Source organism: Tamandua tetradactyla, chromosome 2 (assembly GCF_023851605.1).
Source record: "Tamandua tetradactyla isolate mTamTet1 chromosome 2, mTamTet1.pri, whole genome shotgun sequence".
Lineage (NCBI taxonomy): Eukaryota > Metazoa > Chordata > Mammalia > Pilosa > Myrmecophagidae > Tamandua > Tamandua tetradactyla.
In genome coordinates, this window is record NC_135328.1 from 132,693,158 (window position 1) to 132,720,996 (window position 27,839).

General features: G+C 56.1%; 1 protein-coding gene across 3 annotated transcripts in view; it reads left to right on the forward strand.

Annotated features, from left to right (window-relative positions):
• VAV2 (vav guanine nucleotide exchange factor 2) overlaps positions 1-27,839 on the forward strand; it is a 194,754-nt gene that overhangs the window by 86,540 nt on the left and 80,375 nt on the right. Inside the window, exon 3 of one of the 3 annotated variants that reach the window (XM_077149047.1) lies at positions 21,189-21,247. The exons of the other annotated variants lie outside the window; for them this stretch is intronic. Within the exon in view, the coding sequence (XP_077005162.1) occupies positions 21,189-21,247 (59 nt within the window). The remainder of the gene's footprint in view (positions 1-21,188; positions 21,248-27,839) is intronic. 3 annotated transcript variants of the gene reach the window in all.

The following is a 27,839-nucleotide window of genomic DNA, read 5'->3' on the forward strand; positions in this document are numbered from 1 at the left end:
GTTTTCCTTTTCCTGGCTGAAATAAACCAGGTGCTGCGAGATGCAAACCGGGAGTCCTGATCGGTTTCCTCCATCCTCATCTAAACATTTCCTTCATTTATCTACCAGTGTTATCACCGATCCATCCAATGGATCAGGAAAGCTATAACTTTGTGATTTTGTATGAATAAAACTGATTAAATGACTTTGGGATTTCTTTTATTTAAAGCTTGTGTTTTTAAAAACATTTAAAGTGAACTTTTTTTTGAAGTATCCCTTTTATATGGAAAGAGCCTGTGTCCTAAGTGGACACTAGATGGATTTTCATGAGGTCGACACACCAGACACCCGTCTGCTGGGCGTGTCTTGAGGGCGGGGAGTTCTGGCTGTGCCTGTGGGACCGTAGGCAGAGCGCGGCAGGAGCCGGCACGGGCCCTGGGTTCTGTCCATCAGCGGATGAGCTCCTCTGGGGGGTATAGGAGGCCTGGTGAGGGCTCCTGGGTGGGGGACAGCGCACACTCGTGCGTGGAGAGTGTCAGAGCGTGGCACAGAGGGCAGTGCGGGATCCTTCACGCTCCTAGTGTGCTCCCGGGAGATACCTCTGGTGGCCTTCTTACAGGTGTGTGTGTGTACACAAGTGCATGTGTGTGTGTATGTTACATGTGCATACATGTATGTGCTGTTTTGTTTTGCAGCTGGTGTCTATTCATTTTGTGATCCCCTCTCCTTTGCCACCAGAGTTGCTACATTGATTTAAGCGTGGTTAGCAGGTGTCTGTGGGCTTCAGGTAAGGGTTTTGGGGTACACTTGAACCTTGGAGTGGCACTGGGCTTGAGAATTCTTCTGGTTTGATTCCTTGTGCAATGCCAGCACCAGCTGATTACATGCCTCCTGTGCTGGGGAGCTCACTACCTTGGACTGCAGCCTGTCTCTCTGGGGACTGCTCCGATGGAGCTGAAGTCTGCCTCCCGCTCGGCTGTCTGTCTGCTGAAATGCAATAGAGTGTGGTTGTTCTTGTCTCCATATCGTTCCAGCATGTTCTTATTAAATTTTAATAGCCTGTGCTTCCGCAACAGCCTAACAGCTGGCTTGGCGCTCCTTGTAGCTGACTCTGTCCCCTCCCCCCACCCCACTGTGTCATTTACCCCCATCAACTCCTCACCTCTTCTCCATGCCTTGGTGAACGCATGCTGTCTGCTGAATGGCGTCTCTGTTTTTGTTCCTTGGTGGAGCTTGCCAGCCATCAACTTTGTGAGAGTCATTACCCATTACCGGGGCTCTTTTTGAATCATTAGGGAAGCATAAAATGAGCAAATGATAAAAGGTCCATCTGTTTGGGAAGTGGGGGGTGGGCATGAAGCGTTTCATGGGCATGGGGCTGTCCCTCCTTGCAGCTTTGGAGGACCCGGAGAGAGTGGAGGAGGCCGAGGAGCAGAATGGAGACGCCGCGAGGCTTCCGCGGGCCATGATGGGGCCAGGCCCTGGACGGGTGGGTGTGGGGTGCCGGGGGCCCCTGGAAAACCCTGGAAGTGATGTTCTGGCATCGTGATACCACATCCCTGTCTAGTCCCCTGGCAAGGCCTGTCCTCCAAGGCCTCTTAGCTGCCCTTCTTGGGAGGGTGGCTTCATGGGGTCCCAAGGCCCCTGTGTGTCACTGATGGCATTTGGGGTGCAGGTGCCTGTCGGCTCTGATGAGCCCCAGTACTCTTAGCTTTGGTGCCAGTGTTTGTGCCCTTAGACCTCAGGTGACAGTGGTAGTAGACCATCCAGGTGACTTGCCCTCTGTGCCAGCCACGGGCAGGGCTGTCCTTTGGGGGGCCATGGAGATTTGGGGGGAGCCTGCACTATTGAGATGAGCAAGGTCGTGGCAGGTGGCTGTCACCCCTGAGGGTGCCTGTTCTGGCCTCACCCCAGCGTCCCTCTTCTGTCCTTTGTCATGCTTTTATGGCCTAATCCAATATGACCGGTGTCCTTATTAGAAGAGGGGACTCTAGACATAGATGGAGGAGATGAGGCCTTGGGAAGACGCAGACAGATATCAGGGCCATGTATCTAGAAGCCAGGGGACACGAGGGTTACTGGCTGCCACCAGGGCCAGGAGAGGGGCAGGAAGATTCCACCTCCCCGCAGAACCTTCAGAGGGATGGCGCCTTACTTCGAGACCTCTGACCTCCAGAGCTGTGCAGGCCCCGAGGGCTGGGCGGTCACCCTGCGCCCTACGAGCTGGGGGAGCAGTGGGGGGTTCTGAGCTTGGACAGGGTATGGGGGCCTGAGCCTGGCCCCTGGCTGCCCCAGCACATGTCCGTGGATCAAGGAGAATGAAGTGTCCTTGTTGGCCATCACATTTTTTCCTTTATTAGATGGCAGGGTACTTGGGGCCAACCATCATGTCTCCTTCTCCATTCATTCATCCATTCGTTCGTTCGTCTATAAGATGTGTCTAAGTGTGGCTGGTTGGGACACCCCGAGAACCGTCAGCCACGGGCCGCCCCGTCTCATGGAGGGGAGGGGGCGACAGCCGGCTGCCGCAACCGGGCAGGGATGGCAGGGAGATGGTGGTGGGCACCTGTGGCCTGTCCAGGAGGTCCAGCTCGGCCACACAGAGAAAGGGATGGACCAGCCAAACCAGAAGAAGAGAGAGGAGCAGGGTGGAGGCCTGTGGGAGCGTGCTGAGGTTGTGCCTTGGTGGCATTATAAATGACCCTGGTGTGGAATCAGAATTCTCATTTATCTTCTTTCTGTTCATGAGGGTCTGTGTCCCAGCCCCGGAATCTCCAAGAGCCCCACAGGCGTCTGCTGTGTGTCCTGAGCTGCCGCGGCCCCCGCACCCCTCCCACACACCACAGGTTTCAGTGATGTGCCCTAGAGGGACGGGCCTCCTGGGGGGGGGGGCGGTCAGTGGACAGTGGGTTGAAAGCTTGACACCGTTCTTGGTCTCTCCTGAACACGCTTTGGGCATCTGCCGGCTGCCGGGCTTGATGGGCTCCACCAGGGGCCGGCGTCGTGGAGCAGACCTTCACAGGAAGTGCGGGCTTCCAGCAGCCGCGTGAGCCGGCCGTGTGCTGGGCGCCAGCCGGCCGGTGTGCGCTGTGCCCCCCGCAGGGCCCTGCTGGTCCGCGTAGCTGCGGCCACTCTCCTGGAGCCTCCCGCACTCCTCTGGCCGCCGAGGAGGGCGGCGCCCGGGGGACCTCAGTGGTTCCACTGCCGAGGGCAGGCCCGGCGTTCTGCCCGGCCCCTGACTCCCGAGGGCCCCCAACCCTTCGCCAGGCCTTCATTGTTTAGAGCAGTTCAAATCTGTAGCAAAGCCAGGGAGAGTGCCCGCCCCCATCCCCAGGTGCCCTTCGCTTCACAGCTCACGCGCGTGGGGCACGTTGGCTCAGGTGAGCAGACCGGCACCCACACACTGTTGACCCAAGCCCGTCCCCGAACCAGAGGCCTTGGTTTCACCTGTGTCTGCTGTCTACCCCAGGGTCCCCCACTGTGTCCACACCTCACGTCTCCTTGGCCTGCTTCGGGTTGTGACTCCTGCTTTTTACTGATTTATGCTCTGGACCTCGGCCAGCGAAATCACCGGTCCCACCAGCCTCCTTGAACCAAGGGACCCCAGACCACCCCTTCGAGCCGTCGTCCTCTCTCTGCCAAGCGGCCACGTGCAGGACAGCTTCTCCCTCCTGACAGGGCCCCCGAGGGAGGCGGTCTTTCCCGTCCTAGCCAGCACCTGCTGCCTGGTCTCTGTGCACACTCCCTTTGGGTGGGGTGGGGGCTGGTCCACCAGCCTGGCCGGGAAGCCTCCCCTCTGCTCTGCCCCTGCCACCCTTGCCAAGCCTGGTCCCTTCTCTGTCCCTGCTCCGGCCACGCTGCTGGCCTCGTGGTGCCCCACCCCACGGAGGGTCCCCCCCTCTGCCGCCATCCGCTCTGCCTGCAGACTCCTTCCCTGGGCTCCATGCTCACCCCAGGCTGGGCCTCCTTAGGACTTGCCCCCCAGCCACTGTGCCCCGGTCTGGCCATGCTGGCAGAGGGCTGAGCTGGAGGGGCTGGGGAGCCCAGGAAGTGGGACCCTGCTCCCTTCTCCAGTTCCAGACGGCAGGCTCCTAATGCATGCTCTCTGCACGGTGGTGGGGTGGAATCCGCCTTGGGCAGAGGCATTTTAGAAAAATAGGTTTTTATTGAGAAATCTTTGCGCACATATAGTCCATCTATAGTGTACAATCAGTGCTTCACTATATCATCACAGTTGTATGTTCGTCACCGTGCTCATTTTTAGAACATATGCATCATTCCAGAAAAGGAAATAAAAAGAAATGAAAAGCATACATCCCATGCCCCTTAACCCTCTCTCTCATTGACTGCCAGTATTTCCACTTACTCAATTTATTTTACCTTTTCCCCCTCTAATATTTATTTTTTGTTCTCAATTTTTTACTCATCTGTCCATATGCTGGAAAAAGGGAGAGTCAGACACAAGGTTTTCACAATCACATAGTCACATTGCAAAATCTATATCATTATACAGTCATCTTCAAGAATCAGGGCTGCTGGAGCACAGCTCAACAGTTTCAGGTGCTTCCCTCCAGCCACTGTAATACACCATAAACTAAAAAGGTGACATCTATATAATGAGTAAGAATAACTTCCAGGATAACCTCTCGACTCTGAAATCACTCAGGCATTGACACTTTGTCTCATTTCTCTCTTCCCCCTTTTGGTCAAGAAGACTTTCTCAGTCCCACAGTGCTCATCCCTGAATTTCTGTCCCACAATGCCTGGGAGATTTACACCCCTGGGAGTCATGTCCCACGTAGTGGGGGAGGGCAGTGAGTTCACCTGCGCGTCGGCTTAGAGAGAGAGGCCACATCTGAGCAAGGAAAGAGATTCTCTGGAGTTGACCATTAGGCTTTATTTTAAACAGGCTTAGCCTATCCTTTGCACAAATAATTTTCATAAGGGCGAACCCTGAGATCAAGCAAGATTCAGCCTATTGAATTGTTTGTCCCCACTGCTTGCAAGAATATCAGGAATTACCCATACAGAAAAGTTGAGTATTTCCTCCTTTCTCCCCAGTCCCCCAAGGGGACTTTGCAAATCCTTTTTTATTCTTGGGTAGAGGCATTTTGAACCTGATGCTCACTTGGGAGGAGACCCCTGAAGTGACCTTGGGGCAGCCCTCATTGGGCGAGGGTTAAACAGCGATTGGGGTTAACCTGCTTTCTCAGGAGCGGATCTGGGCTCCATGAATGCAGTAGGCAGGGAAGGAAGACCCGTGGTGGATGTTTCTCATGCCAGGGGCCCACAGTCACACACATCACACTTGGAGTTCACCGGCTGCAGGAATTTGTGGTTGATACTGTGTGGAAGAGATGAGCCCGCTCTCTCTGCTCTGGCTGAGTGGCCAGCACCCTTTGTCCCGCCCGCGCAGCTCGTTGTCACGCAGCTCGTTGCAACAGACCAAGGGCTAAGATGAGTGCTGCCCACTAGCCCCTGGGTGAGCAGCACCTAGCAAGGCTGCAGACAGGATGAGGGCTCAGGGTGAGTGGCACCTCCTCCAGGAGGCCCTCCCTGATGCCGTGGCCCTGCTGGGTTCGCGCCTCATCCACTTGTCCACCCTTTACCTCACACTCACCTTCCAGGACCCACCGCCAACCTCTGGTCCCTAGCCTTGCTCGTGCCTGGGAACAACAAAAGCTTGTGGAACTCTTTCTCAAGGAGGTGGGCTCCCCCAGCAGAGTATTGTCACCCCACTGTGCAGATAAGGGCATGAGGCTCAGTGCTGCAGGGAGCCACCGGACTGTGTGGACAGCCCACAGCTGGGACAGCGTCCACTCCTAGGCCAGCCATCCAGTCTTCCCCGGTGAGGAAGGGGGCTCTGGGGCAGCTGGAGACCTTTGTGCTAGAGGTGACCATGCTTGGTCGGGAAAGGGTCTCTAAGAGGCCCATGCCCCAGAACCTGTGAGCACGTCCCCTTACGCTCACAGGGGCTTAGCAGGTGTGAGGAAGTTACGGTCCTGTGCTGAGGCCATCCTGGGCCACCTGGCTGGCCTAGTGACGTCCCGAGTGTCCTGATCAGAGGGAGGTGGGGTTGGGGGGTGAGTGGGAGATGGAAGCAGAGGTTGGAGTGATGTGGTTTGAGGAAGGAGGAGGGGCCATGAAGCGAGGAATGCAGGTGGCGTCCCGAGGCTAGAAACAGCGAGGAATGAGCTCTGCCCTGGAGTTCCTGGAAGGAGCCAGCTCTGTCAACACTTGGACATTGGGAGCTGCCAGGGGATAAAGCTGCCCTGTGGTTGCTTGTCCCTGTAGCAGCAGGAAGCCCTCGCCTGGACGGGAGTGTGTGCCTAAGACACACTCACACAGCACGTAGGCTCAGCCGCACCAGGAGCTGCACCGGGTGTCCTGCCCGGCGTTGGTTCCGTCCAGCTCACACCCTCTCTGCCGACAGCCGGCCAGGGAAGAAAATATCTGCAGGGACCAACAGCCAGTGCGCTTCAGAGGCTTTCTCGGGTGCCCCCCCGAGCCCGACTTGCTCTGGCAGGGGAAAGATTCATGCTCAACACTGAGGTTGTGCTTGCACTTAATAACCGAGTTACTAAGTCATTGCTTCAGAGATAAGTGTATAAATTTTAAAATTATTGCTGCGTGTAGGAGACAATTTTTGTTCCCCCTGCTGTTTCAATGGTCATTAATCAGGGAAGGCCACTGCAGCCGCTCTGAGATCCACCCCCCACCCCCACCCCAGCCGTCACCTCTCCCTAGAAGCGGGTAGAGTGTGACGGACGGCAGAAGCATGGAGCCAGGAACCAATGAGCAGGGCCTCCCGGAGAGGAAGCTGGATGAGACCAGGCTGGCACGGCTCCTGGAAGCTCCCTCTAAAGGCCTGGGGCACTGAAGGCATCTGCATAGCCTCACAACGTCTAGATTCCACCCTTCTACTTAAAAGCAGGAGACCACTCTGAACCTCAGTCTCCTCATTTGGAAAGGAGCATGGTAACACCACCCTCCGAGTTGGTTGTGCAGATGCAGTGAGGCAGGGCTGGTGGGGTCACCTGGACTCTGAGTGTTGGCCTGTTCAAGGGGGTTCCCGGTGGGCACGACCTTGAGGGCGCTCCCCGGCCATGATCAGCATGGATTGTCAGGGTGGCGTGTCCGTCAGTGAGTGCTGGTGTGTGTGTGGGGGGTCGTCCCCGCAATGGAGGACCAGGGCCCTGCACTGACATGGAGAGCGTGGGACACACTCATCTACTGCTTGGAAGAAAATGCTGCCGGAATCTGTTGGGGGCGGGGGGAGCACTGCACTTAACCAGGCATCCTGCAGTCAGAATGGGCGGTGGCAACGTGCGGTCTGGCAACCTGGCAGGGGTCAGCAGGTAGCAGAATGGGGCTGGGGCCGGCCCCAGATGACCAAGGTGAGGAGGGAGGGGCCGGTGGGCAGCACAGTGTCCCCACACCTCAGCAGGGAGTGGGTTGGTGGTAACTTGCCATGGGCTGTCCCATGGCCTGGAGCTCTGCCCGGAGTGGACACCCAGTGCTGGGCCTCATGCTGACCCCCCTTAGTCCCCACTGTGAGTCCAAGTGCATCCAGGGCTCTTCCTTGAAGGCAGGAGACCACTCTGAACCTCAGTCTCCTCATTTGGAAAGGGGCACAGTAACACCGCCCTCTCGCCAGACATAGCTCTCTGTTTTTCTCTTCTCTCTGTCCTGGCACGCTGTGGCTCTAGGTCCGTCCTCACAACCCCTTGCTTGGCCAGCCTGCCACCATTTCAGATGCAGCCAGGTGGTCCTGCCTTACTGATCACCAGCCTCCAATCCCACCCAGTTCTGTCTGCCTCCAGCGTCACAGCAGAGGCCTCTCCATCTGCACGTGACTGAGATCCCAGTCCCTTGGCCCAGAGGCCGTTGCCTGCTTCAGCCTTCACCCCACCAGCACCCACACTGTCTTCCGTTACCCCTGGATCTTGGCAGTGGCTCTCCTAGGCCTGCTGGGCTCTCAGTACCCTAACCTGGCCATAACCCTGCTCTTCCTGGACCCCAGCCGACGTGCCATCCCCAGGCTCAACACCACCCTGACCTTGGGCACAGGACCCATGCCATGCAGCTACAGGATGATGCCTGCCCTGGCAGTGGGCTGGGAATAGGCGCCAGGACAACGAGGTGACTCCTGGCCCTGATTCCCTGCGTCTCCCCCCGTCGGCAGCTGGGATGAAGCCCTGTGAGGGTGAGCCCTCCACCATGGGGCCCCAAGACTCGGCAGGCCCCTGGTAGTGCACGGTTGGGAACGGAGCTTTTGAAGGACCTGCTGGGTTACTCCTCGGCTGCGTCTGGGCATCTGGCTTTGATCTACGGCTCGAAGGGAATCACTTGCTCTCGCATTTCTTCGTCAGGAATCGTCTGCCTCCTCCACGCAGAACCTCTCCTCAGTGGCTTTCTGCAGCTCAGCCTGTGGGGCCAGGAGACTGAACACGACTGCTCCCGGGAAGCCACAAGGGCGCTTTCCATCAGGAGCCCGCCTTGGGCCCGTCACGGCTCTCGCTGGACTTGCCCTGCCTCCTGGGCGGCCGTGGGGAGCCAGGGCAGGACGCGCCCATCGCGGGGCTTGGTTTCCCGACGTGTGAAGTGTTTCTTTTGGAGGCTTCTTCCAGCTTGGACGTGCGCATGGGCCCGGCATGGGGTCTCTTGGGGTTCTCAGTTCTGTTTTTCTCCCCTCGGCGGCCTCCGAGGCCCTGTGGCCCTCGCTTTCTCTGCTCCTGGCCCCAGTGGGTTTCTTTCTAGGCATCATCAGAAGGGAAGGGGGAACCCCAACCCCGTTCCTTGTTTTGGGGTGACTTTCTGAAGTGACCCTTCTGTGCTGGCCTAGAAGAGGCCTTAGTTGGGACTTGTAATTAGCCAGACTTGGTTCGAACCCTGGCTCTGCCACCAGGCTCTCCATCCCTGGGCAGGCGGTGTGGTGCGTGGGTACCTCAGTTTCCCCATCTGGGTAGGAGGTGCTGGCCCCACCCTGCAGGGCTGTGCTGGGGGCGAAACCATAAGCACCGGGCTGGAGGGGAGCTCCAAGGCCCAGGCAGGGGTGCGTGGGGGGTGGGGAGTGGTCCTCTCCATGTGGGGGCCGAGCCCTGGGACCCCACGGGAAGCAGCCTGCGTTGTCAGGCACTCTGTCACTCGCTCGCTTGTCCGTCCATTCATTCATTCCATCACGTGTTGGTCCAGGCACCTGCAGTGTCCAGGGCACAGAGGTGGGGGTGGCCAGTCCCTGAGCTCAGAGGCCTTTCCACCTTCCTATGCTCGCACCTCGATCAGACCCCGAGAATGAGAGCACACACGAGGGGTGGTCTTCAGTCATGCCGAAGGCTCGGGGGTGTGGGGAGGAGGGGGCTGATTCTCGGTGTCTCCTGACAAAATCCACATGCTGCTGCTGCTTTCCCCCTGAGTGGGTTTCAGCCCCGACAACCCCCTCGGGGCCCTGGACCCTCCTCTCACGTTTTCCCCTCGAAAGCTGCTGCCGATCCCCCAACCCAGCGGCATATTTTGGGGTCCAAGGGTCCGCCCTTCCCCCACCCCCCTTGAACAAAATTCCCTATTTTGTTCCCCAAGAATACAGTGGGGGGTGGGGGGACGGAACCATTTCCAGCCTCCTGCCTGCCTTCGGCCCACCTGCCCCTGACATGGCAGATGGCTGGAGAGCACCTATGACCCTGCAGCGTCCCTGCTCTGCCCCAGACCCACCTGGGCTGGAAGTGGCCACCTCATTCATCCTGGATTGGAGGCTGAGGACTGCTGGGCAGTGTCCACAAACCATGGGCTCAGCACTGGGAGTGAGGGTGCTGAGGGCCCTGTGTCCTGCACAGGCCCGTGGACCCCAGAGGGCGGCTTTGGGGAGACAGCAGTGGGGGTGGGGTGCGGCCCAGGACCACTCCCCTTCTGCAATGCTCTGTGTAGAAACAGGCTGGGGAAGGGCTGTGCCTGCCCTGCTCACTCTGTTTCACCGGCCCCTCCCAGTGGCAGAGCTGGAGTGTGAAGCTGTGATTGTATATGTTTCGTAATTAATCACTTCTCGGAGCTGGCCGATTGTCATTTGAGGGAAACAGCACCAAGTTTTCCCTGACTTCGCACTCAGTGTGAAGAAAGAACAGCAGGACAGCGTGGGCTGTGCTGGAGAAAACCGTCTTAATGATTTCCTTCTGAGCACGCGGCTGCATTAGCCGCAGATTGCTGAGAGAGGTGAGTTTCTGGGGTGACATCGTTAAATGAGTTTATAGTCTTGCCGTTTGGCTCGGAGGAGCTGCGTGTGTTTCCAGAGGCTGGAAATGGTCGAAAAGGAATAAGGTGGGCGCTGGCTTTGTGCATTTCCTGCTTCCGGGTTCCTAATGTTGCCAGTTGAGTTGGGTCAGCGAGTGACTTCCTGCAAGCCGGTGGCATCATGGCTGGCCACCCACCAGCAAGTGCTCACGATTCCACCAGCAGAGTGGTGGCGTGGCAGCACCGAGGCTGAAGCCTAGGCCATTTCCTACCTGGGTAGTTCCTGCGGTGGGCAAATTGCCTGAGACCTACCTGGAGGAAGTAGGAATGTCAGCCCTACATTCTGAGCTCGAGGGAGAGCCAGCTGCTCTGGCTTTAGAGCAGGCTGAACTGCTGGGACAGAGACCTAACTGGATGGTGGAGTGGTTCTGGAAGGTTCCAGGTGATCAGAGCGTAGAGGCGGAGTGGAGGGGGGAATGGCCTCTGTTCCATGAAGACATCAGAGAGTCAAGCCGATGGCAGCTTTGCCACCTTCAAATGAGGCTTTGGAGGTTGCCCCAGCAGCGGAGGGGGGCCCCCAGGTGAGGTTTCACGAGCCATGCCTGCAGGTGGCCCCCTTTGATGTCCATTATTCCATCCACTGGCTAGTCCTTAGAGACTGTTAGAGGGCTCTGGGGTGGGGGTGCCCAGCTGTGGTCCAGGAGGAAGGCAGCTGGGTGTCGTGGCTGGCCGCTGTCTCCTGCTTAGGAGGTGTGGGCAGTGTGAGGAAGCTCAGGCTTGGGCCCAGCTCCAGCTTCAGTCCCCGAGTCAGCTGCTGACCAGCTGGCCACAGTCTTTGTTCTCTCTAGTTTTCAGTGTCAAGTAGAAGTTGGGAGATCATATAGAGGAATCAGTATGTGTCTTACTGGCCCTACTTTTGGCTTGTAGTAAGTGCTCAATAAACATGCCATGTTCCCTCCACCACTGACCCCTCTGGCCATCCGTCTGCTCACCTACACACCCGTCCACCTCTCCACCCACCTGCACATCAATCCACCCTGTCTGTTCATCCATCCATCTACCAGTCCATTCATCATTGCTTCATCCAGCCACATTCCTTCCATCACTTCTTCCGTCCATCCATCCATCCATCCATCCATCCTTCCTTCTATCCATCCATCATTTTTCTATCCACCCATCATTCCATCTGTCCATCCATCCATCATCCATCTACCAGTCCATCCATAATTTCTCTATCCCCCCATCATCCCATTTATCCATCTATCCAACTGTCTGACAATCTATCCATCATTTCTCCATCCACCCATCATTCTATCTTTCCATCTGTCCATCCATCCAACCATCTGTTCATCATTTCACCCATCCATCCATCATTCTATCTGTCCATCTGTCCATCCATCCAACCGTCTGTTCATCATTTCACCCATCCATCCATCATTCTATCTGTCCATCTGTCCATCCATCCAACCGTCTGTTCATCATTTCACCCATCCATCCATCTATCCATCCATCCATCCCTCCCTCCGTCCCTCCCTCCCTCCCTTCACACAGACGTCCTGTGAACGTGAGCTCAAAGAATCCCATGTGTCAGGAACCAGGGATGTGCCAGAGAGTCCTGGGGTCCCACTGTGACTCTGGCGCATCATAAACACACCAAGCTGAGGTTTCTGCACCTGTGAAACGTGAAGACGCAGCTCGGGGCCTGGTTTTGAAGCCAGCCCCAGAAGAGCTTGGAAAGAGCCGGGTGTGGCCCATGGAAGGGGTTGATTGTCTGGGACCTGGGGGCGTGGCTGTGGGCATGACCCCGTGCGGCTGTCCTGTTGCAGAAGGAGAGTGTGGAGGCTGGAAGGCATTTTCTTATGGGCCCCCCCAGGGGTGCAATGAGATGGGAAGAGAGGGCTCCCCTCTCGGGGCCACCGCTGACCTTGAGCAATTTCTTGGGTCACTGGGCCTCAGTTCTGTGTCTGTGAAGTGGGTCTGTCATCACCCCAGTCACTCCTGACCCTCGGAGCCCTGAGACGGTGTCCGGGCAGGTCATGCACACTGCCCCACCCCCCACCGCCTCGTCCCCTCTCGGATGTCCCCAGCACAGTGCCTAACGAAGAAGTCAGAGGAGCTTGTCCTCTGTCCTTTGGAGCATCTCATACTTGTGAAACCATGTCCCGTAAGTAACAAAAACATTTGACGTAATCACCAGGCACACAGGTAAATAAATACGTAAAAGTTTTTCCCTTAATTTGCCTCCTTCTCTGATGTCTTCTGTCCTATCTGGCGTCCTTGAAAATTGCTCATTCGGCCCCGTTGCATTGATTGTATGAGCCGCCGACGAATCACCACTTGCAGTTTGAAAGTCTTGCTCACAGTGAGCCCACACGTTGAATTTCTGGCCTGAGCTGGGCAGGTTGCCAAGCGCCCCCAAAAGAGGGAGGGTCAGACAGTGTCCTCAAGCCCAGAGCTTGCTCCACTTGGGTTCTGGGAGCCAACTGCTCCAGAGAAAGCTTCAGCCAAGCCATGAAAACTCCATAGCTGCCCAGAGGCCACGGGGGAATTCCTCCCTGGCTCTCCAGGAAGCTGTGGCCTGACCAGCAGCCTTGAGAATGCTGCTGCTTTCTAAGGCCAGAGGTCCCCCTCCATCCCTCTGCCTCCCTTTCTCTCTGCCTCTCTTGCTCTCTCTCTCTCTGTCTTGGTCCCTCTCTCTCTCTCTGTCTGTCTTTTTAGCACTTTCCTGACTCTTCTTTTCTAAGTCATAACAAACCATAGCCTCTAGCCTTGAGCTGGGAACTTTGCAGTTTCTGTTTTTCCATCCGAGTGAGTGGAGGGTGAATACTACCTCTAACTGCCCTGGACCTTGTCACTCTCCTGCTTATGCACGCCCCTCTCTGCAAGCTGTTCACAAGCACGTTCCGTGCCGGCCACCAGCTGTCCTGTAGCATCTACCCCTGCTTCATGAACTAGTAGACCAAGCCTGGAGTAAAGCGATTTGCCCTGGGGACGGACCTCTGGGCTGGTCCCCACTGCTCCCCTCTCCTAGAGAAGCCCGGGTCCACGCTGGTCTCTTCTTTCTCCTCCGCCACACCCACTCACCTCCATAGCAGCTAGCCGGGGCCTGCAATGTACCACATGCCCGAGGCATGTGGCAAGGACAAGCTACCTTGGCTTGTGCCCGTACAGACCTGTGCCCAGGGCAGGCTGTCTCCCAATCAGAACAACTCACCACCCCTTGATGTTTTTCTTAATGACAAAAAACAGCAGCCTTTTCTAAAAGCTATTACAATGCAGTCACTACTGTACTGGTTGGTTTAAATATGCCGTGTCCTCCCTCCCACCCCCAGCCCCAGCCCTGTGACTCCCACAGATGAGCCCAGGATTTGACAGCTGTCCTTCCCGGGACTTCTGTGATTTCATATAGTGTTAAAGGCCTGGAGATTTCAGGTGAATGGGGTAGATCAGTTGCACAGGGACCCACCCGGCTCTCGCCTGCACATAGAGAATTGCTGTTTAAAATTAAATAATACAAATTTGAAGATGACAGCCAGGTTTGGAAGCCAGAAAAGTCAGACAGCCAATTACAGGTGTCAGAATATCAGGCTGGGAAGATGTGCCAATGCCAGCTCCACCACAGGAGTCCTGGAACCCTCCACCCTAGGCCCACCCAGGGCTTTTACTCTCTTGAACCAAGTCTGTGGGCTGGGGGCTAGAAGTGAGGGCAGTGCTTCAAGCTGCACCAGGAAGGGTGGCCTGTGAAAAGGGGATTAGCCAACGATGCCCTCTGTCCTGGGACATGGCACGGAAGCCGCCAGCTATCCTGGACTGGGAGGAAAATCAGAGTTGCTGTCAGGATCCAAGCCCAGATGGGATCCTGGTGCCACACAGTGTGGGAACCGAAGCCAAGAGCACGATGGGAAAACAGGTCTGGAGCCGGGAAACCAGTAGAGCCTCCAATGAAAGTGACCCCAAGAGCATCCACCAGTCACGTCTCTGAGAACACGTGGGACCACCCCTGACCCACCCGTTAAGACGAGTGTTCTAGTCTGCTGGCTGCCGGAATGCAATACGCCAGAAACAGAATGGCTTTTAAAAGGGGGAATTTAATAAGTTGCTAGCTGACAGTTCTAAGGCCAAGAAAATGTCCCAATTAAAGCAAGTCTATAGAAATTCCAGTCTAAGGCATCCAGGGAAAGACACCTTGGGGATGAAGAAAGCTGATGAAGTTCAGGGTTTCTCTCTCAAGTGAGAAGGCACATGGGGAACACAGTCAGACTTTCTCTCTCATCTGCAGAGGCACATGGTGAACACGGTCAGGATGCCTCTCCCGTCTGGACAGAAACTTGGTGGGCACGGCGTCATCTGCCAGCTTTCTCTCCCGGCCACCGGTATCAGGAGGCTCCCTGGGAGGCATGTTCCTTCTTCTCCAAAAATCACTGGCTGGTAGACTCTGCTTCTCGTGGCCAGGTCGTTCTGCTCTTCTCTCTCTGCATCTGTCATGCTCCAAAATGTGTCCTCTTTCCCAGGACTCCAGAACCATACCAAGACCCACTGAAATGACTGGAGTCATGCTGTCACCTCAATGAGCGAAACAAAAACACTTGATTAAATCACACCTGCAGGGAGAGGATCTGATTCCAGTTTCAAACATACAGTATTGGATAGGGATTATTCTGCCTTTATGAAACGGGATTTAGATTAAAACATGGCTTTTCTAGGGGACATACATCCTTTCAAACCAGCACAACGAGCTATGGCATAAAAGTATATATGTGTGTGTATGTGTGCACACATGTCTGTCTACTTACCTACCTACTGCTGATCCAGAGGGAACTCAAAAAGAAACAAAGCATCATGAGAGAGAGTCAGCAGATGCAGTAAGAGAATTCCTACTCTGATGAGAAAGAGACAGAACACAAAAGAAAAAAACAGGAAAGTATGAGCAAATAAAAACAGATAAATAAACACAAATAAGTAAAGCACGAAAGAGAAATTCTCAAGTGAAAACTGTAGTTGAAATGAAAAACTCATGTGGATTAACTAGCACTTTAGATAGACCTGAAGAGAGAATTAATGAATTGGAAGACAGACCAGAAGAGATCACTGAGAGATGAAGAATGTGAAACATGGAAGAGAAGCTGAGACATGGAAGAGAGAGGGAGCAGATCCAGAAGGTGGAACAGAGAGAATGGGATGAATCTGTATATGAATAGCTGGAAATTTGGAAACTTTGCAGAAGACCATGCTCAGTTGGATGGATTGAGCTGAGATGAGTCTGTAGCACGTGTTCCCAATTTTGACCTTGTTCCATCCTGACTTTGTGAATAAGTTGCAAGTACTTGTGAGAATGGCGCAAGTTCTCCTTTTTGAAACTTGATGCATTAAAACCAAAATGCTCAAGTCTTATTGCAAAAGATCTGTAATTTAGATTTTTCTGTGTCTGGGTCCTGACTGAGTGCATCACTCAGGTTTTCCCCTGTTGTTTCCTGCCAGATCTGAGGCCTTGGGACATTGTGGTCACTGTGCCATGATCTAAAAGCTTCTTAGACAGGGGCTAGAGCTTATGGGCCTTTTCAGTGCAGACATTAGGGATGCCTCATTGAGCAAACCCAGTCCTCAGAAAGCTCAGGCTCGCGTGGTCCCAGGTCAGCCTCTAGGGCTGCAGGAACAGCCTGGAGGTTTGTGGGCCTTCCCTCCATCCTTTAGTCCTTTGCTCACTTCTTCTGTCTGTCTGTCTATCCGTCTGTCCCTTTGTCGCCCCATCCCATTCATCCTTCCTTCTAGTCTATCCATCCACCCGCCCGTTCATCCGTTGCCTGTCTACGCCATGCATCCCTCCGTCTGCTTACCTCCGTGTTTGCTGAGTGACTTTTTGGGCCCAGGCATTTGGGATACCAAAGTTCAAAGGCATCTCCCATCGTGGTACACTTCAGGAAGGTCCAGTTTGTTGGGTTGGCTGCGGTCTGAGTGGGGGCTGCCCCTGTGCACTCAGTGTAGGGTGTCCTATGACCTGCTGGTGTTGGCATGGCCCGTGGGGAAGGGACCGAGCCTGTGTTTTCACCCTGAGGCCGCAGTCCTGGGCCTTTGGTGTGAGTGATGTATTTTATCGACAGGAGAATGGATGTAGGGTGTGCGCTTGGAGTGGGGGTTTCCCAGCAGGCCTGATGTGTCTCCCTGCTATGCAAGTACATGCATCGTAGAAAAACATGAGATTGCAGTCCAGTGACTAGAGGACTGTCTCATTGATAACATCTCCTAGATCTTCTGTCAGTCCCTTTTTATTTATTTATTTATTTTTTATTTATCCTTAGAGAAGCAGTAGGCTTACAGAAAAGCCATGCAGAAGGTACTGTTCCCAAGTTCTCCCCTACTACTGACACCTGACATTAGTGGGGAGCATTTGACACAATTCAGTTTTATAATTGTGCTATTAAGTAGAGTCCCTTGTTTGCTATAGGGACCAGTCCCTTTTTATGAGCATGTATTTTTTTAAGTTAGACACTGTACACACTTCACAACCTATTTCTTTCACTTGAGATATTTATGAATGTATTCTGTAGCAGTTAATTCCTTTCTACAGCATTATTTCACACAGTGCTTCAAAACTTCATTGTGTGACCTTATCCTACTGTATTTTTCCTGGATCCTGTTGTGGGTTAAGTCGTTGCCAAACTTTCAAGCACTGTACGTGCTCCTGGGGACGGCTTTGACAGCGTTGCCCGCACATCTCAGAGTGGACGCTCAGGGTCATTGTTAAGGACACATGCGGCTTTGGAGGTACAGGGTATGCGTTGGCACAGAGCACCCCTAAAATCCTACGGGGGTCTAAGAGCCAGCTGAGTGGGTATGGGTTTGTTAGGAGGCCCCTCCCAGAGCCCCTCCAGCTGCTGCTTGTCCTGGTGTCCTTTGACACGGTGGTGGGAGATGAGGTCTCCCTCTCTGGGACATGCTCCTGGGTCCCTTCACACAGATCTGCACCCAGTGTCCCTGGTCCCCTCAGCCCCCAGGAGCCCCCCAGCCAAGCTGTGAGCCTGGAGGCAGTGGACCGGTGGGGAGGTTGAGGCGGTGGCTTTGGGGCTGGATGCTCAGCGTTCACGTGTGGGGTGCTCTGGGAGGGAGGCTTGGGTGGAGGGAGTTTTGCCCCGGCCCTCTCTTCTCCTTCCTGTCACGTTAGGCTGAGCCTTTGCGGCTGAAACCTCGGAACAAGAGTTTACTCCTGTCAAGTGTGATCATGGTCAGCGTGGTGATAAAATTAGGGCCGGATGGCTTCCTCCCTCCTGGCCGGGGAAGGTGGTGCTTCTGTCACTCAGGGGACCTGTCCCTGTTAGAAGGCTTGGCCGGCCGCTGCACCTGCTCATTCCAGCCTTCTGGGAGCTGCCTGCCCAGCTACTCCCTGCCCAGCTACTCCTTGCCCAGCTACTCCCTGCCTGGGTAGCAGCGCCAGCCCAAATCTCAGAGCCCGGCACAGGCGTGTCACCCTGCTTGGGGGTATCCGAGGGGAAAAGGACAAACGTAGGCTGTAGCTTGATGGGAGAGGCAGTGGCTCCCCAGTGGCAGGGAATGGGGAGAGCCCTGTCCTGGGGTTCTTGGTGAGGTTTGCACTGGACATTGCTTTCTCCTTCCTGGTGTCCAGACCACATCTCCTCTCCCTGAGCCCATCCTGATAACTTTGCTCAACTCTCGGATTTGGCAGGCGCCAGCATATGGCAGGACTTCCTGCAGTGGTCCCTGTGCCTGCAATGGATGAACGGAGTGTTCTCTTTGTATTTCCCCAAATCAGTGGCATGGCTGGTCTGTACCAGTTCCTGGGGCACGGGCACCCAACCCTGGCTGCATGCCTGAACCACATGGGGCCTTGCAATAAAAAAGTACAGATTCCCAGGCATGCCCTGCTCCACTCCTCGTCATAGGCCCTGGTGGCAGAATGGGGGTCTGTGTGGTGACACGTGGGGAGCCCGGTGGGGAGGCTCAGGGCAGGGGTGGGGGGCCAAGACCGCCGTTCCATACCCAGCATCCAGACCCCGACCTCCTCGATCTCTGCACTGTCAGGTCCTTTTCCACTCCCTCCAAGGTACTGAGTGAGGTCCAGTCTGGTACCAGGCACCACGGTGGAACAGGTGCACGGCCATCCCTTCTGTGTGGACCGGTGGGGCGTGTTGGTCTCCCAGCAGGACTGGGCTCTCTTGGGGGGCAGGTCTTCCTTCTGGTTCTCCGCTGCCTTCTCCCCCCCACCTCGTGCACACCCCTGTGGCCTGAGGCTTGTGGCTGGCGGAGTTGAGGATCTGGCTGGCTGTATGTGGAGGGGGTAGGGAAGGAGGGGGGAGGCGGGGTGTGTGTCTTCATTTTGTTAACTGAGACGCAGAAGAGAGTGGAAATACAAGTTGGGGAAATGTCATCCTTTGACATTTACGCTCTTTGAAGAGTGGGCAGGAACCGTGGGCCGGGAGGTTTTGCTCATCCCTGAAAACGCGGCCACTGTGGATACGCAGGGCCTCCCTCTCAGGGGAGGGGACGTGCCACAACGGTGAGCTCGGTCCCCGCCTCCCTAACCCAGGGGATGTGGGGCTGCCTCGGGGCCTGCCTTTGCTCCTAACCCTGGGTGAGGACCTGCCCCCGTCTGACAGCGCAGACCCAGAGCCGAGCTCTCCGTAAACCACAAGTGACAGGTTCCATCCTGGAGCAGGACAGCTTCTCCACAGGGGTGGCCGACGTGTGTCTGCTCACCTGGGGCAGCTCCTCCCTGTTCTCCACATCTCTGCAAAACTAAACCCAGATCAGCAAACAGTTTTCCTACGTACGGGCCACCTGGGGACTCGGCACGTGGTTGCAGCAAGCTTCAGTAGGTCAAAGAACAACGTCTGATCAGTGATGTCTGCCATTGCAAATTGATCAGCCCAGCATTGATTAGCAATGTCTGTCACAGAAGGCGAAAGGGACTGAGTGGCTTGCTTGCCCCATAGTTGGTATCTTTAGGCTGGGGATTGTAAAGGGACTTGAAGGTATAATATTTCTAGAATTCTATCATATCACTCGAAGGCCAGACACAGAACAATATTGCTTTAATTTTTGTCTTCCCTAAATATGTAGAGCTGTTAAAAGCCAAAAACAACTGGCGAAGCCAAGTTGCTCATTCTTTGTGAGAGGTCCCTTGTAAGGTGCACGTAGCGGGGCCATGGCTGGGTGGGTGCAGGGTGAGCCAGTCAGGTCTTGTGGGAAGAGCAGGAAGGAGCTGCCCTGGGTGAGCAAACACATGTCAGCTGCCCCTGTGGATACACAGATGAACCCTGTCATTCTGTGGGTCCCTGACCCCTGCGAGTCCCAGCCCCTGGAATAGAACCAGCAACGGGGGAAAGCCAGCATGTGGTGATCAGCCCGTCTGGGCGGTTTAGAAGTTTCACCCCCTTTCTTTTTCTCAACAACCTCAAAGGAAGCCTGAGGAGTGGGCGGCTCTGGGTGCATGACCTGGCCTCAATTTTCTCATCTATTGAACGTGTAGGTGAGGGTGGCATGTGCTGGAGGATTGGCTGGGATGATGCGCGTAAAAAGCCCTTTGAGTCTTGGTTCCTAGGGTGGCAGGACCCAGCAGTGAGTGTCTACAAACTGAGCCAGTGGTTCTCAGGGGCCATTTCCTCATTCACCACCCTATGCACACACACACATTACCCATTCACATATCTGCACACACATGTACATGATGCACACACATTCATGCATATGCACCAACATGCACACCCACTCACATGTACTCACACACAAATTCATAATTCACACACAGTGTGCATGAGCACAGGTGCAAATGCATGCATGCCTATGTATATGCTGGTGTGCACACATGCATGCACACACACGTACATACAAGTCTCAAGGCTAGGCTTTCTTGGGGTACCATGTCTGGCCCTGCAGGGACCCCACAGATCCCACTGGCTGAATTAAGGACAATTTCATATCGTACCCTTGTGTGTTGTTGTACTCTGTGCTCCTGCGACAGCCACCCCCTTCTCCCCAGCCTCAGTTTCCCCAGAATCATCTGTGGAGCCTCTTTCCCATCCCATGCCTACTTGCTGGCTGTCATTTTGGGGGTGGATGGAATAACTCCTTTGGGGCTTCCGAAACCTGGGAGACCGGCGAGCCCTGTGCATCCTGATTCACACACATCACCCGTGAGCACATGTGCAGATGCATGCATGCCCATGTATGTGTGCTCACACGCATACACTTGTGCATGAGCTTGTGTGCACACATGCGTACACATGTCTCAAGGCAGAATGGGTGGTCACTGCTTATCCACTGGGCATCTTAGAGCGGGAATTTTGATGCGCTCGTCCGGGTGGGAGAGGCTGTTAAGGTCTCGCTGTGCAGCGCGTCCCAGGCCCCCCATTGGCCTGTTCCTTCTGACCCCATGGGGAGCCTGGCATCTGTTTCATGGCCTGCAGATTGAGGAGGATGGGAGGGAAGCGAGCGCTGCATTGGACAGTCAGCTCTGAGCTGTGCCCTGGCTGCTGTGTGGCTTCGGGCATGTCCCCTCATCTCTCTGGGCCTCTGTTTCCCCGTCTCTATAAAACAGGCCGGTGTCCTCTGTGAGTAGGTGTTGTTGCCGGCTGGGCAGTGACGTTCACAGAGCAGCACGTGTGCACACTGTGTGCGTGGCCTCTCACGAAGGCTCCCGGCAGCCCATGCAGGGACGTGGTCTTGGTCCCAGGATCAGGTTTATGAAAACGAGACTCAGCTGGTGCCAGAAGCCGACAGAGCCGGGATTTTAACTGAGACCCACTCCCCTCTGGGAGCACAGCCGTCCCCAGAAAACTGCGCATTTTTGTACACTAAATATAAAATAGGTATCTTGCCTGAAATACGTTAGGCTGGTGTGTCTTTATTTTTTAACCAAGTTGAAATCTGCTTAGGTAACAGCTCTCTCCATCTACAGAACACTTTATTACAGCTTTGTGATGACTTACCGCTTTCTTGTGAAATTACAGGAGCGTCTTTTTGTTTCCCGGCAGGTCGTCTCGGCGGTGTCCAGGCTCTCCCTGCACAGCATTGCACAGAACAAAGGTATCAGGTGAGCTTCCCTGAGCAGAGTGCCGCGAAGCATGGGTCCTTTCTCACCCGCCACCAGCGTGCTTTGCCGCAGATATTGGAGCTTTAAGCAGATAGCCCCTGCCTGGGTCCTTATCATGAATTTTCAGTGCATTGTCAAGTTGCCTGTTGGCGGTGGCTGTGAGGGGAGGCGGAGGTGGGGGTAGACTTCAGTTCACACCAGGGGAATCCTGCAACTGTGTTACTGATGGCTGTAAAATCTCTTTTGATTTAGGTAATAAGATCAGCAAATTAATCCTTTCACAGATCATTGCCTACCTAAACGCACTCTGCACATGTCAGAACTGGGAGGTTTTGCTGCGAGTGGAATAGCTGTCGTGTGTTTATGATGGTCGGCTGGGCGGGGAGCAGGTGGCTTGTTGGCTTTGAGGCTGCAGGATTCCGGGGCAGAGCAGAATCCTTGGGCACGGCCTGCAAGGAGCCCGAGGGCCTCCCCCGGCTCTTGTGTTTAACCCTGCTTGGACTGCCAAGTTCAGTCTCAGAGGACCCCACAGCCCCCGCTGTTGGCCCCTGTCTCTGGCACGTAACCAGGTGCACAAATAATGGGGGAAGGGGAGGGCGGCTCCGCGGGAGAATGCGACACGGGTTCTGTGACTTGCAGATGAGGAGTAAGGGGAGGGCATCAAAGCAGGGGCCGGCTTCCAGGTCGGGCAGGGATGCTGGCAGGATTGTCCCTCCCTGCTGTAGCTACAGAGGTTCCACGAGGACGCAGGTGGAATGAGAGGCTCAAAATGCAAAAGAGCATAGAGGGAGCGCTGCAACCCAGCTGTTGTCCGCGGGGGGCCCCAGGGTGTGGGTGCCGGGGTGTTCATTTCAGCTCCATCCCTTGGGTGGGGGATGATGCAACGCTAGTGAGCCCCCCAGGTGCCTGTGACTGTTGGGTTCTCAGAAGACTTAGGAATTCCTTTGAATTGAGTTTTCTTAGAGTTTGTTTTTTTCTTTCTGTGATGTAGGATAGGCTATTAACACACACAAAAATTAAATATTAAACACATGCAGAAGCATAGTTATAATTGGTCTAGAGTATAAAGACTAATAATAAAAGAAAACCCTTTGTCCCCACCACCCAGCATGAGTTCTAGAATCTTCTTAATGCCTTTGAGCCCCCCGCTAGATTTTCAGTGCTCGAGAGGTCTGTATTAGAGATGCTTAAAATTTTTTAATTAAGGAAAAAAAATGTGTTGTCTCTGGATGCAAAGAAAATACATGTTTTTTTCTGTTTGTTTTGTTTTTACCACCAGAAAAGACTGTCTGCTCTCCTGCCGGCTGTGGGGAAGGCTGTGGCGGTTGTTCACGCCCGCCTGTCCCTGACATGGTTTCGCTGTGTCCAAGCGTACGCAGGCAGGATTGTGGTTTGTGTTCTCTGCTCTCTCACGTAACCCTGGACTCTCCCATTTCTGCAGACCCACTACAGCTTCTCCCAAGGGGAGGCTGGGGCTGCAGTGGAGACGGTGTCCTGGGGAGGTTAGCCTGGTCAGCTCAGACCTGGACACGGTCCCGAGGCTGCTGCCCAAGCCGCGCCCACGTTTCGGGCTCTTGACACCCCTCCCAAAGGGCGAGCCCCCGCCCACGGGCTCTGAGAGCAGCAGGGGAGGTGGAGGCAGAGTTTACAGCTGGCGATGAGCCCCATTGGTAGTCCCGAGGAGTGACAGCAGGGAGCCGACTGGCCCTGGCTCCTCCCCTCCGGGTCTTCCACCCTCTCTCCCGGGTGGCTTCCCCGCCCTCCCCCTTGCCCGCCGCCTGCCCTGGCCCCCAGTGCTCCCAGCTCGGGGGCTGGTCGGCTGTTCCTGTAGCAGACGGACAGAAACAAAGCCAGCCCTTCTCTCTGTGGGGTCTGGGGCCCGGCTGGTAGGTGGCAATGGAAGCCCACCCCCTGCCCTCTCTAGCTGGACCCGCCTGCAGCGTGTAAGCCCGGGGACCTCCCTGGGCAGGGAATGGAGACCCTGGCCTGAGGCCGCTGTCCCACGGGAGGCATTGGGCCGCGTGGGGTGGGGAGCTTCTGTGTGGGGTCCGTGGGGCCCTCGCTGGGCCAGGCCTGTGGGGGTGTCATTCAGAGCCCCCTTTCCTCATTGGTGAGATGGGGACAGCTTGGGGGCGTAGCAGGACTCACTGAGATGGTGCCTGGGAATCCCTTAGGGCTCAATACATGTTAGGGTTTATTTCAACATGAGGGTGGGCCGGGGGTCCCCAGACCCCATCAGGCTCGATGATGCACAAAGAGGACTCTCAGAACTCAGAAAAGCCGTTAATGGCCGCGGCCAGGGTTTATTACCGTGAAAGGAGGCAGGTTAAAATCAGCAGGTGGCGGGTCTGGGAGCAGCCAGGAGCTGGCTCGGGGCACCCTTTCCCCGAGAGCTGTGTGGACACAGCTCACGTCCTCCCAGCAGTGATGGGTCCCTCTCACCGAGCCTCAGCGACCGGGGAAGCTCTCCTGGGCCTGGGGTGGTCCCATGGACCTGACCCTAACTTCTCAGTCTCCAGCCCCCAGAGGTCAGACAGACCCACCCAGCGTCGAGTACACTGTCTGCCAGACGACACGGGGGGGTCCAGGCAGGACCTTCCCAGGGCTCACGTCGTTCCCCCAGGAGCAGTCAGGGACCAGGTCCTTCTTTAGGTGTCTGGGGTCTGAGCTCCGCACGCCTGCCTAGAGGGGGAGGAAGGAGAGGAGCTCAGGGGAGGCACATGCAGGAGAGAGGGGCCAGCAGCTTTGCAGGGAGCACTGTCCCCCAGTTGTGTCTCCTGCTGCCCTCGGCTCTGGTTTCCCTTCCTCCCTCCAGCCCCCTTTGGGAGCCCCAGTATGGAGCTTTTCCAGGGTCCTCGCCCTCCACAGCCCCTGGTGCCCGAGTCCCCTAACTTTTTGGTTCAGACCGCCTCCTGTGAACGCAGCAGCAGGTGATGCTCTCGGGTGGCCCTGTTTAGGGAGACGAGTTTGATTAAAGGCCCCTCTCCCACCATCGAGGCTGAGAGATTTTCCTAGTAATTTAAACACCCTGGGGGTTGCCACCGGCACTTTAGAAAAGACACCCCACGCCCTTCACTCAGGAGTGTTTCCTAACATTACTAATTAGCCCAAAGTTTTAATTTTAGGCAAACCCTTTTGATTTTGAAAACCTGCAAACCAGGCCCACAGCCCCGAAGTAATAATCTTTTCCTCATTTCTTCCATGGCTGGATAGCAGCCCAATACGCTCCTGTAAAAAATGAGCATTTTCACAACCCTTGCACTTTGCATAATGAGCTGATTTTCCATCAAAGCCCCAATTATGCTTCTCAGAGGCTGATGAATTGGAGACTTAATCTGAGAGCCCACCCTGCCTGCCGTTTGGGCTGTGGGAGGCGGGATTCCATGGCTTGTGATCACATGGTTTATGGGAAAGCTGGTCCTTGTCCATGGCCAGAGCCCGCCCTCTGGATTGAGGGGTGTCCTGGTTTGGGACCATCATGGCTTTGAATGGTTAAGAGGGAGGAGTTGGCAAAGGGCCAATGCCTCCCCGTGCCTGCAGCTGAAAAGTGAGGCCGAAGTGGCCTTAGCCCTGGATGTCTGGTCGGCCTGTGAAGGACGTGTCTGTCAGCCACTCTTTCATCGAGCAACCTTAGGCAGGGACCCTCTGAGAGCCTCCGTCTCTTCTTCTGTAGGTTGGTAACAGTCCCTCTGCCTACCAGGTTGCTGTGAGCCTGAATGCTGCACACAGCACATTTTGCATGCGGTCCAATACTAAATAAGCGCCGACTCAGTACAGGCTGGGTTGAGTGGTGACTCCCCCAGATGTTACGTGCGTGTCCTAAGACCCAGAACCCATCAATACAACCTTATTTAAAAAGGGTCTTTGCACATGCGATGAAATGAGGGACTTTGAGATGAGACCACCCAGGTTGTCTGGGTGGGCCCCCAATCCACTGCCATGTCCTTAGAAGAGTCAGGAAGGGAGACCGACGGGAGGTGGTAGTGTAGAGACAGAGGCAGAGACAGCAACCCTGTAGTCACGGCCAAGGCATGTCTGGGCCACCAGGAGTCTGTGAAAGTAGGAAGGACCCTCCCCAAGAGCGTCCAGAGGGAGCCCGGCCTAGCCCAGCACCCCAGTGCAGGCTGTCGGCCTCCAGGGCAGGGAGAGAACACATTTCCGTGGCTTCACGTCACCCAGTTTGCAGTCATGTATTGCGGCGGCCCCAGGACACGAAGGTGGCTGGTCCGCTGGCTTTGGCAGCTGACGGTTTGGCAGCCGTCTTCACTGGTCTGTACTAGGTAAGCAGAGCCAGGTGGCAGGACGGACTCAGGCCAGCTGGGCCCCTGCACCTCCGCCCTGCTGCTCGCCTCCTGCTCCCACCCCCACCCCTAGTTGTGCCTTTCTGGAAGAACCTGCTTTGCCAGGGACTGCAGTCCTTACCCACAGCGTGAGTGAAGAGTCACGTTGCTCCTCGCTCCTCGCCAGTGCTGGGGACCCCGAGGCTCTGGTGGGCTGTGAGCTCTGTGAACCCTGCTCTGCTGTAGGGGCAGAGGGGAGGGTGAAGGCTGGCATCTGGGGGGCCCCTGGAATGGGGGAGCGGGCCCTTGCCAGGGACTGCAGTCCTTACCCACAGCGGGAGTGAGAGTCACCCCGCTCCTCTCCAGTGCTGGGCAGAGCGGACCCAGGGCTGGGGCCCCCGAGGCTCTGGTGGGCTGTGAGCTCTGTGAGCCCCGCTCTGCTGTAGGGGCAGAGGAGAGAGCGAAGACTGGCATTCTGGGGGCCCCTGGAATGGGGGAGTGAGCCCCCGACCCCGTGCACCCCCAGGCCCCCAGCGTGGCTTCTGAGAGCAGAGGTATGGTTCCACTGTCCGTCTGTCTTGGGTGATAGCACTCTTGGTGGGAGGGAGCACCGCTGAGTGTGGCCTCCCCAGGTCTCTTCCCCCGCCCCCCCACCCCACCCCGGGTCTCTTCCCGGACCCTTGGGCTGCCTCTGCCCTGCCCAGGAGGGGGTACCGGGACCCCTGCCAGAAGCCTGATGTTGGCCGGCTGGCCCAAGAAGGACCCTCAGACCTTAGATTGGCCCCCCACTGCAGCATGGACATCCCCCAGCCATCAGCCCTGCCCCCGTCCCCAAGCCAGGGAGGTTGCTACAGGTCACTCGTGAGGCTGGGGTCTCCGGGGCTGCCCATGAGCCGCCCGGCTGGTGGAGCTGCATTCCGAGTCTGGCCTCCGCATCGTTCTGGCTGGAAAGGGAGGCCCGAGCCCCAATACGAGGGAAGCTGCTGCAGCTTGCACACATCCTGGCGGGTGTGTCCGTGTCCTCCTTGAACCACGTTGGTGCTTTGCCAGCTCTGTGGGCGGTGCCTGGCACTCAGCCTGAGGGACCCAGGTGATCTCTTCTCCTGAGGCCAGGGGTTTTCTGCCTTCATCCAGGGCTGGTCAGAGCGGCTCTGCTCCCAGCAGGCTCCTGAGTGGATGGCGCTGGACGGGGGGGTGCCCTGAGCCAGTGATTTGGAGACCATGGGGCCAGTATGCTCTGAGGACCGAGTCCCTGCTGCCTGTGGCCGGGCAGGCCCTGTGGGTCCCTGAGGGCCTCCTCCCTGGGAGGCTGTGGTAGGAACCAGCCCTGAGAGCCATAAGAAGGGAAAGGTGACGTGGACGGTCCTGCGTCTGGGGCGGGCTGCTGCGGCCGCAGGACCGGACGCAGACAGTGTTGTGGGGGCTGAGGGCATGAACAAGATGCTGGCGCGGGGCCCCACCATGATGGGGGCCCCCTGAGGGTGGAATCGCTTCCATCTGCAATTCCCGAGCCCCCCCACCCCTCCAGCTCCACGGATTTCTTTTCTGCCCTCTGGTTTTTTTTAATAAAAGTTGAGGTGACATTCCCATTACGTAAAATTGAGCCTTTTGACGTACACAGTTCATTCACGTGGTACACTCACGGTGCTGTGCAAGCGTCACTGCTCTCTAGTTGCAAAACCTTTTCCTCCCCCAAACGTAAACCCCTCCCCAGAGAGTTGCCCTCCCAGACCCCGTCAGGGGGGATCTGCTCTCTCCCCCTCTGGGTCTGTCTGCTCCGGACACTTCCTGTCAGGGCAGTCACAGGATGTTTCGCCCTTGGGTGTCTGGCTTCACTCTCTGAGCGGCCCGTCCTTGGGACCCGCCCCGTGCCGTGCACATGCGCTGTGTGTCTGAGCCCCGTCCCTTCCATGGCGGGGTGGCCCCCACTGGTGGGTGGGCCGAGCTCTGCTGTCCATCCCCAACACGGGGCAGTTTCCCCATTTTGGCGACGGTGATGAATGCCACGATGCGCACGTGGGGAGGTTTTCGTTGGAATACGTGTCTCCCAAGCTTTTGGGGTTCCCTGAGACATTTTGATTAATTTCTGCCCCAGACATGCACAGGGATGGCCACTGGATGTCCCTTTCCTAGAAATCTAAGAAATCCTAGAAATCTGAGGTTTCCTAGAAATCTCCCGGATGGACCACGCACGAGCCAGGGGCTGAGAGTCCCCTCCTGACCTCCAGGTCAGGTTAGGTTTGCACCGTAGGTCTAGCCTGTTGCTGCCAGCTCTCCTAGCAGGGCGGTCCTGGGCCAGGCTGTGGTAGATG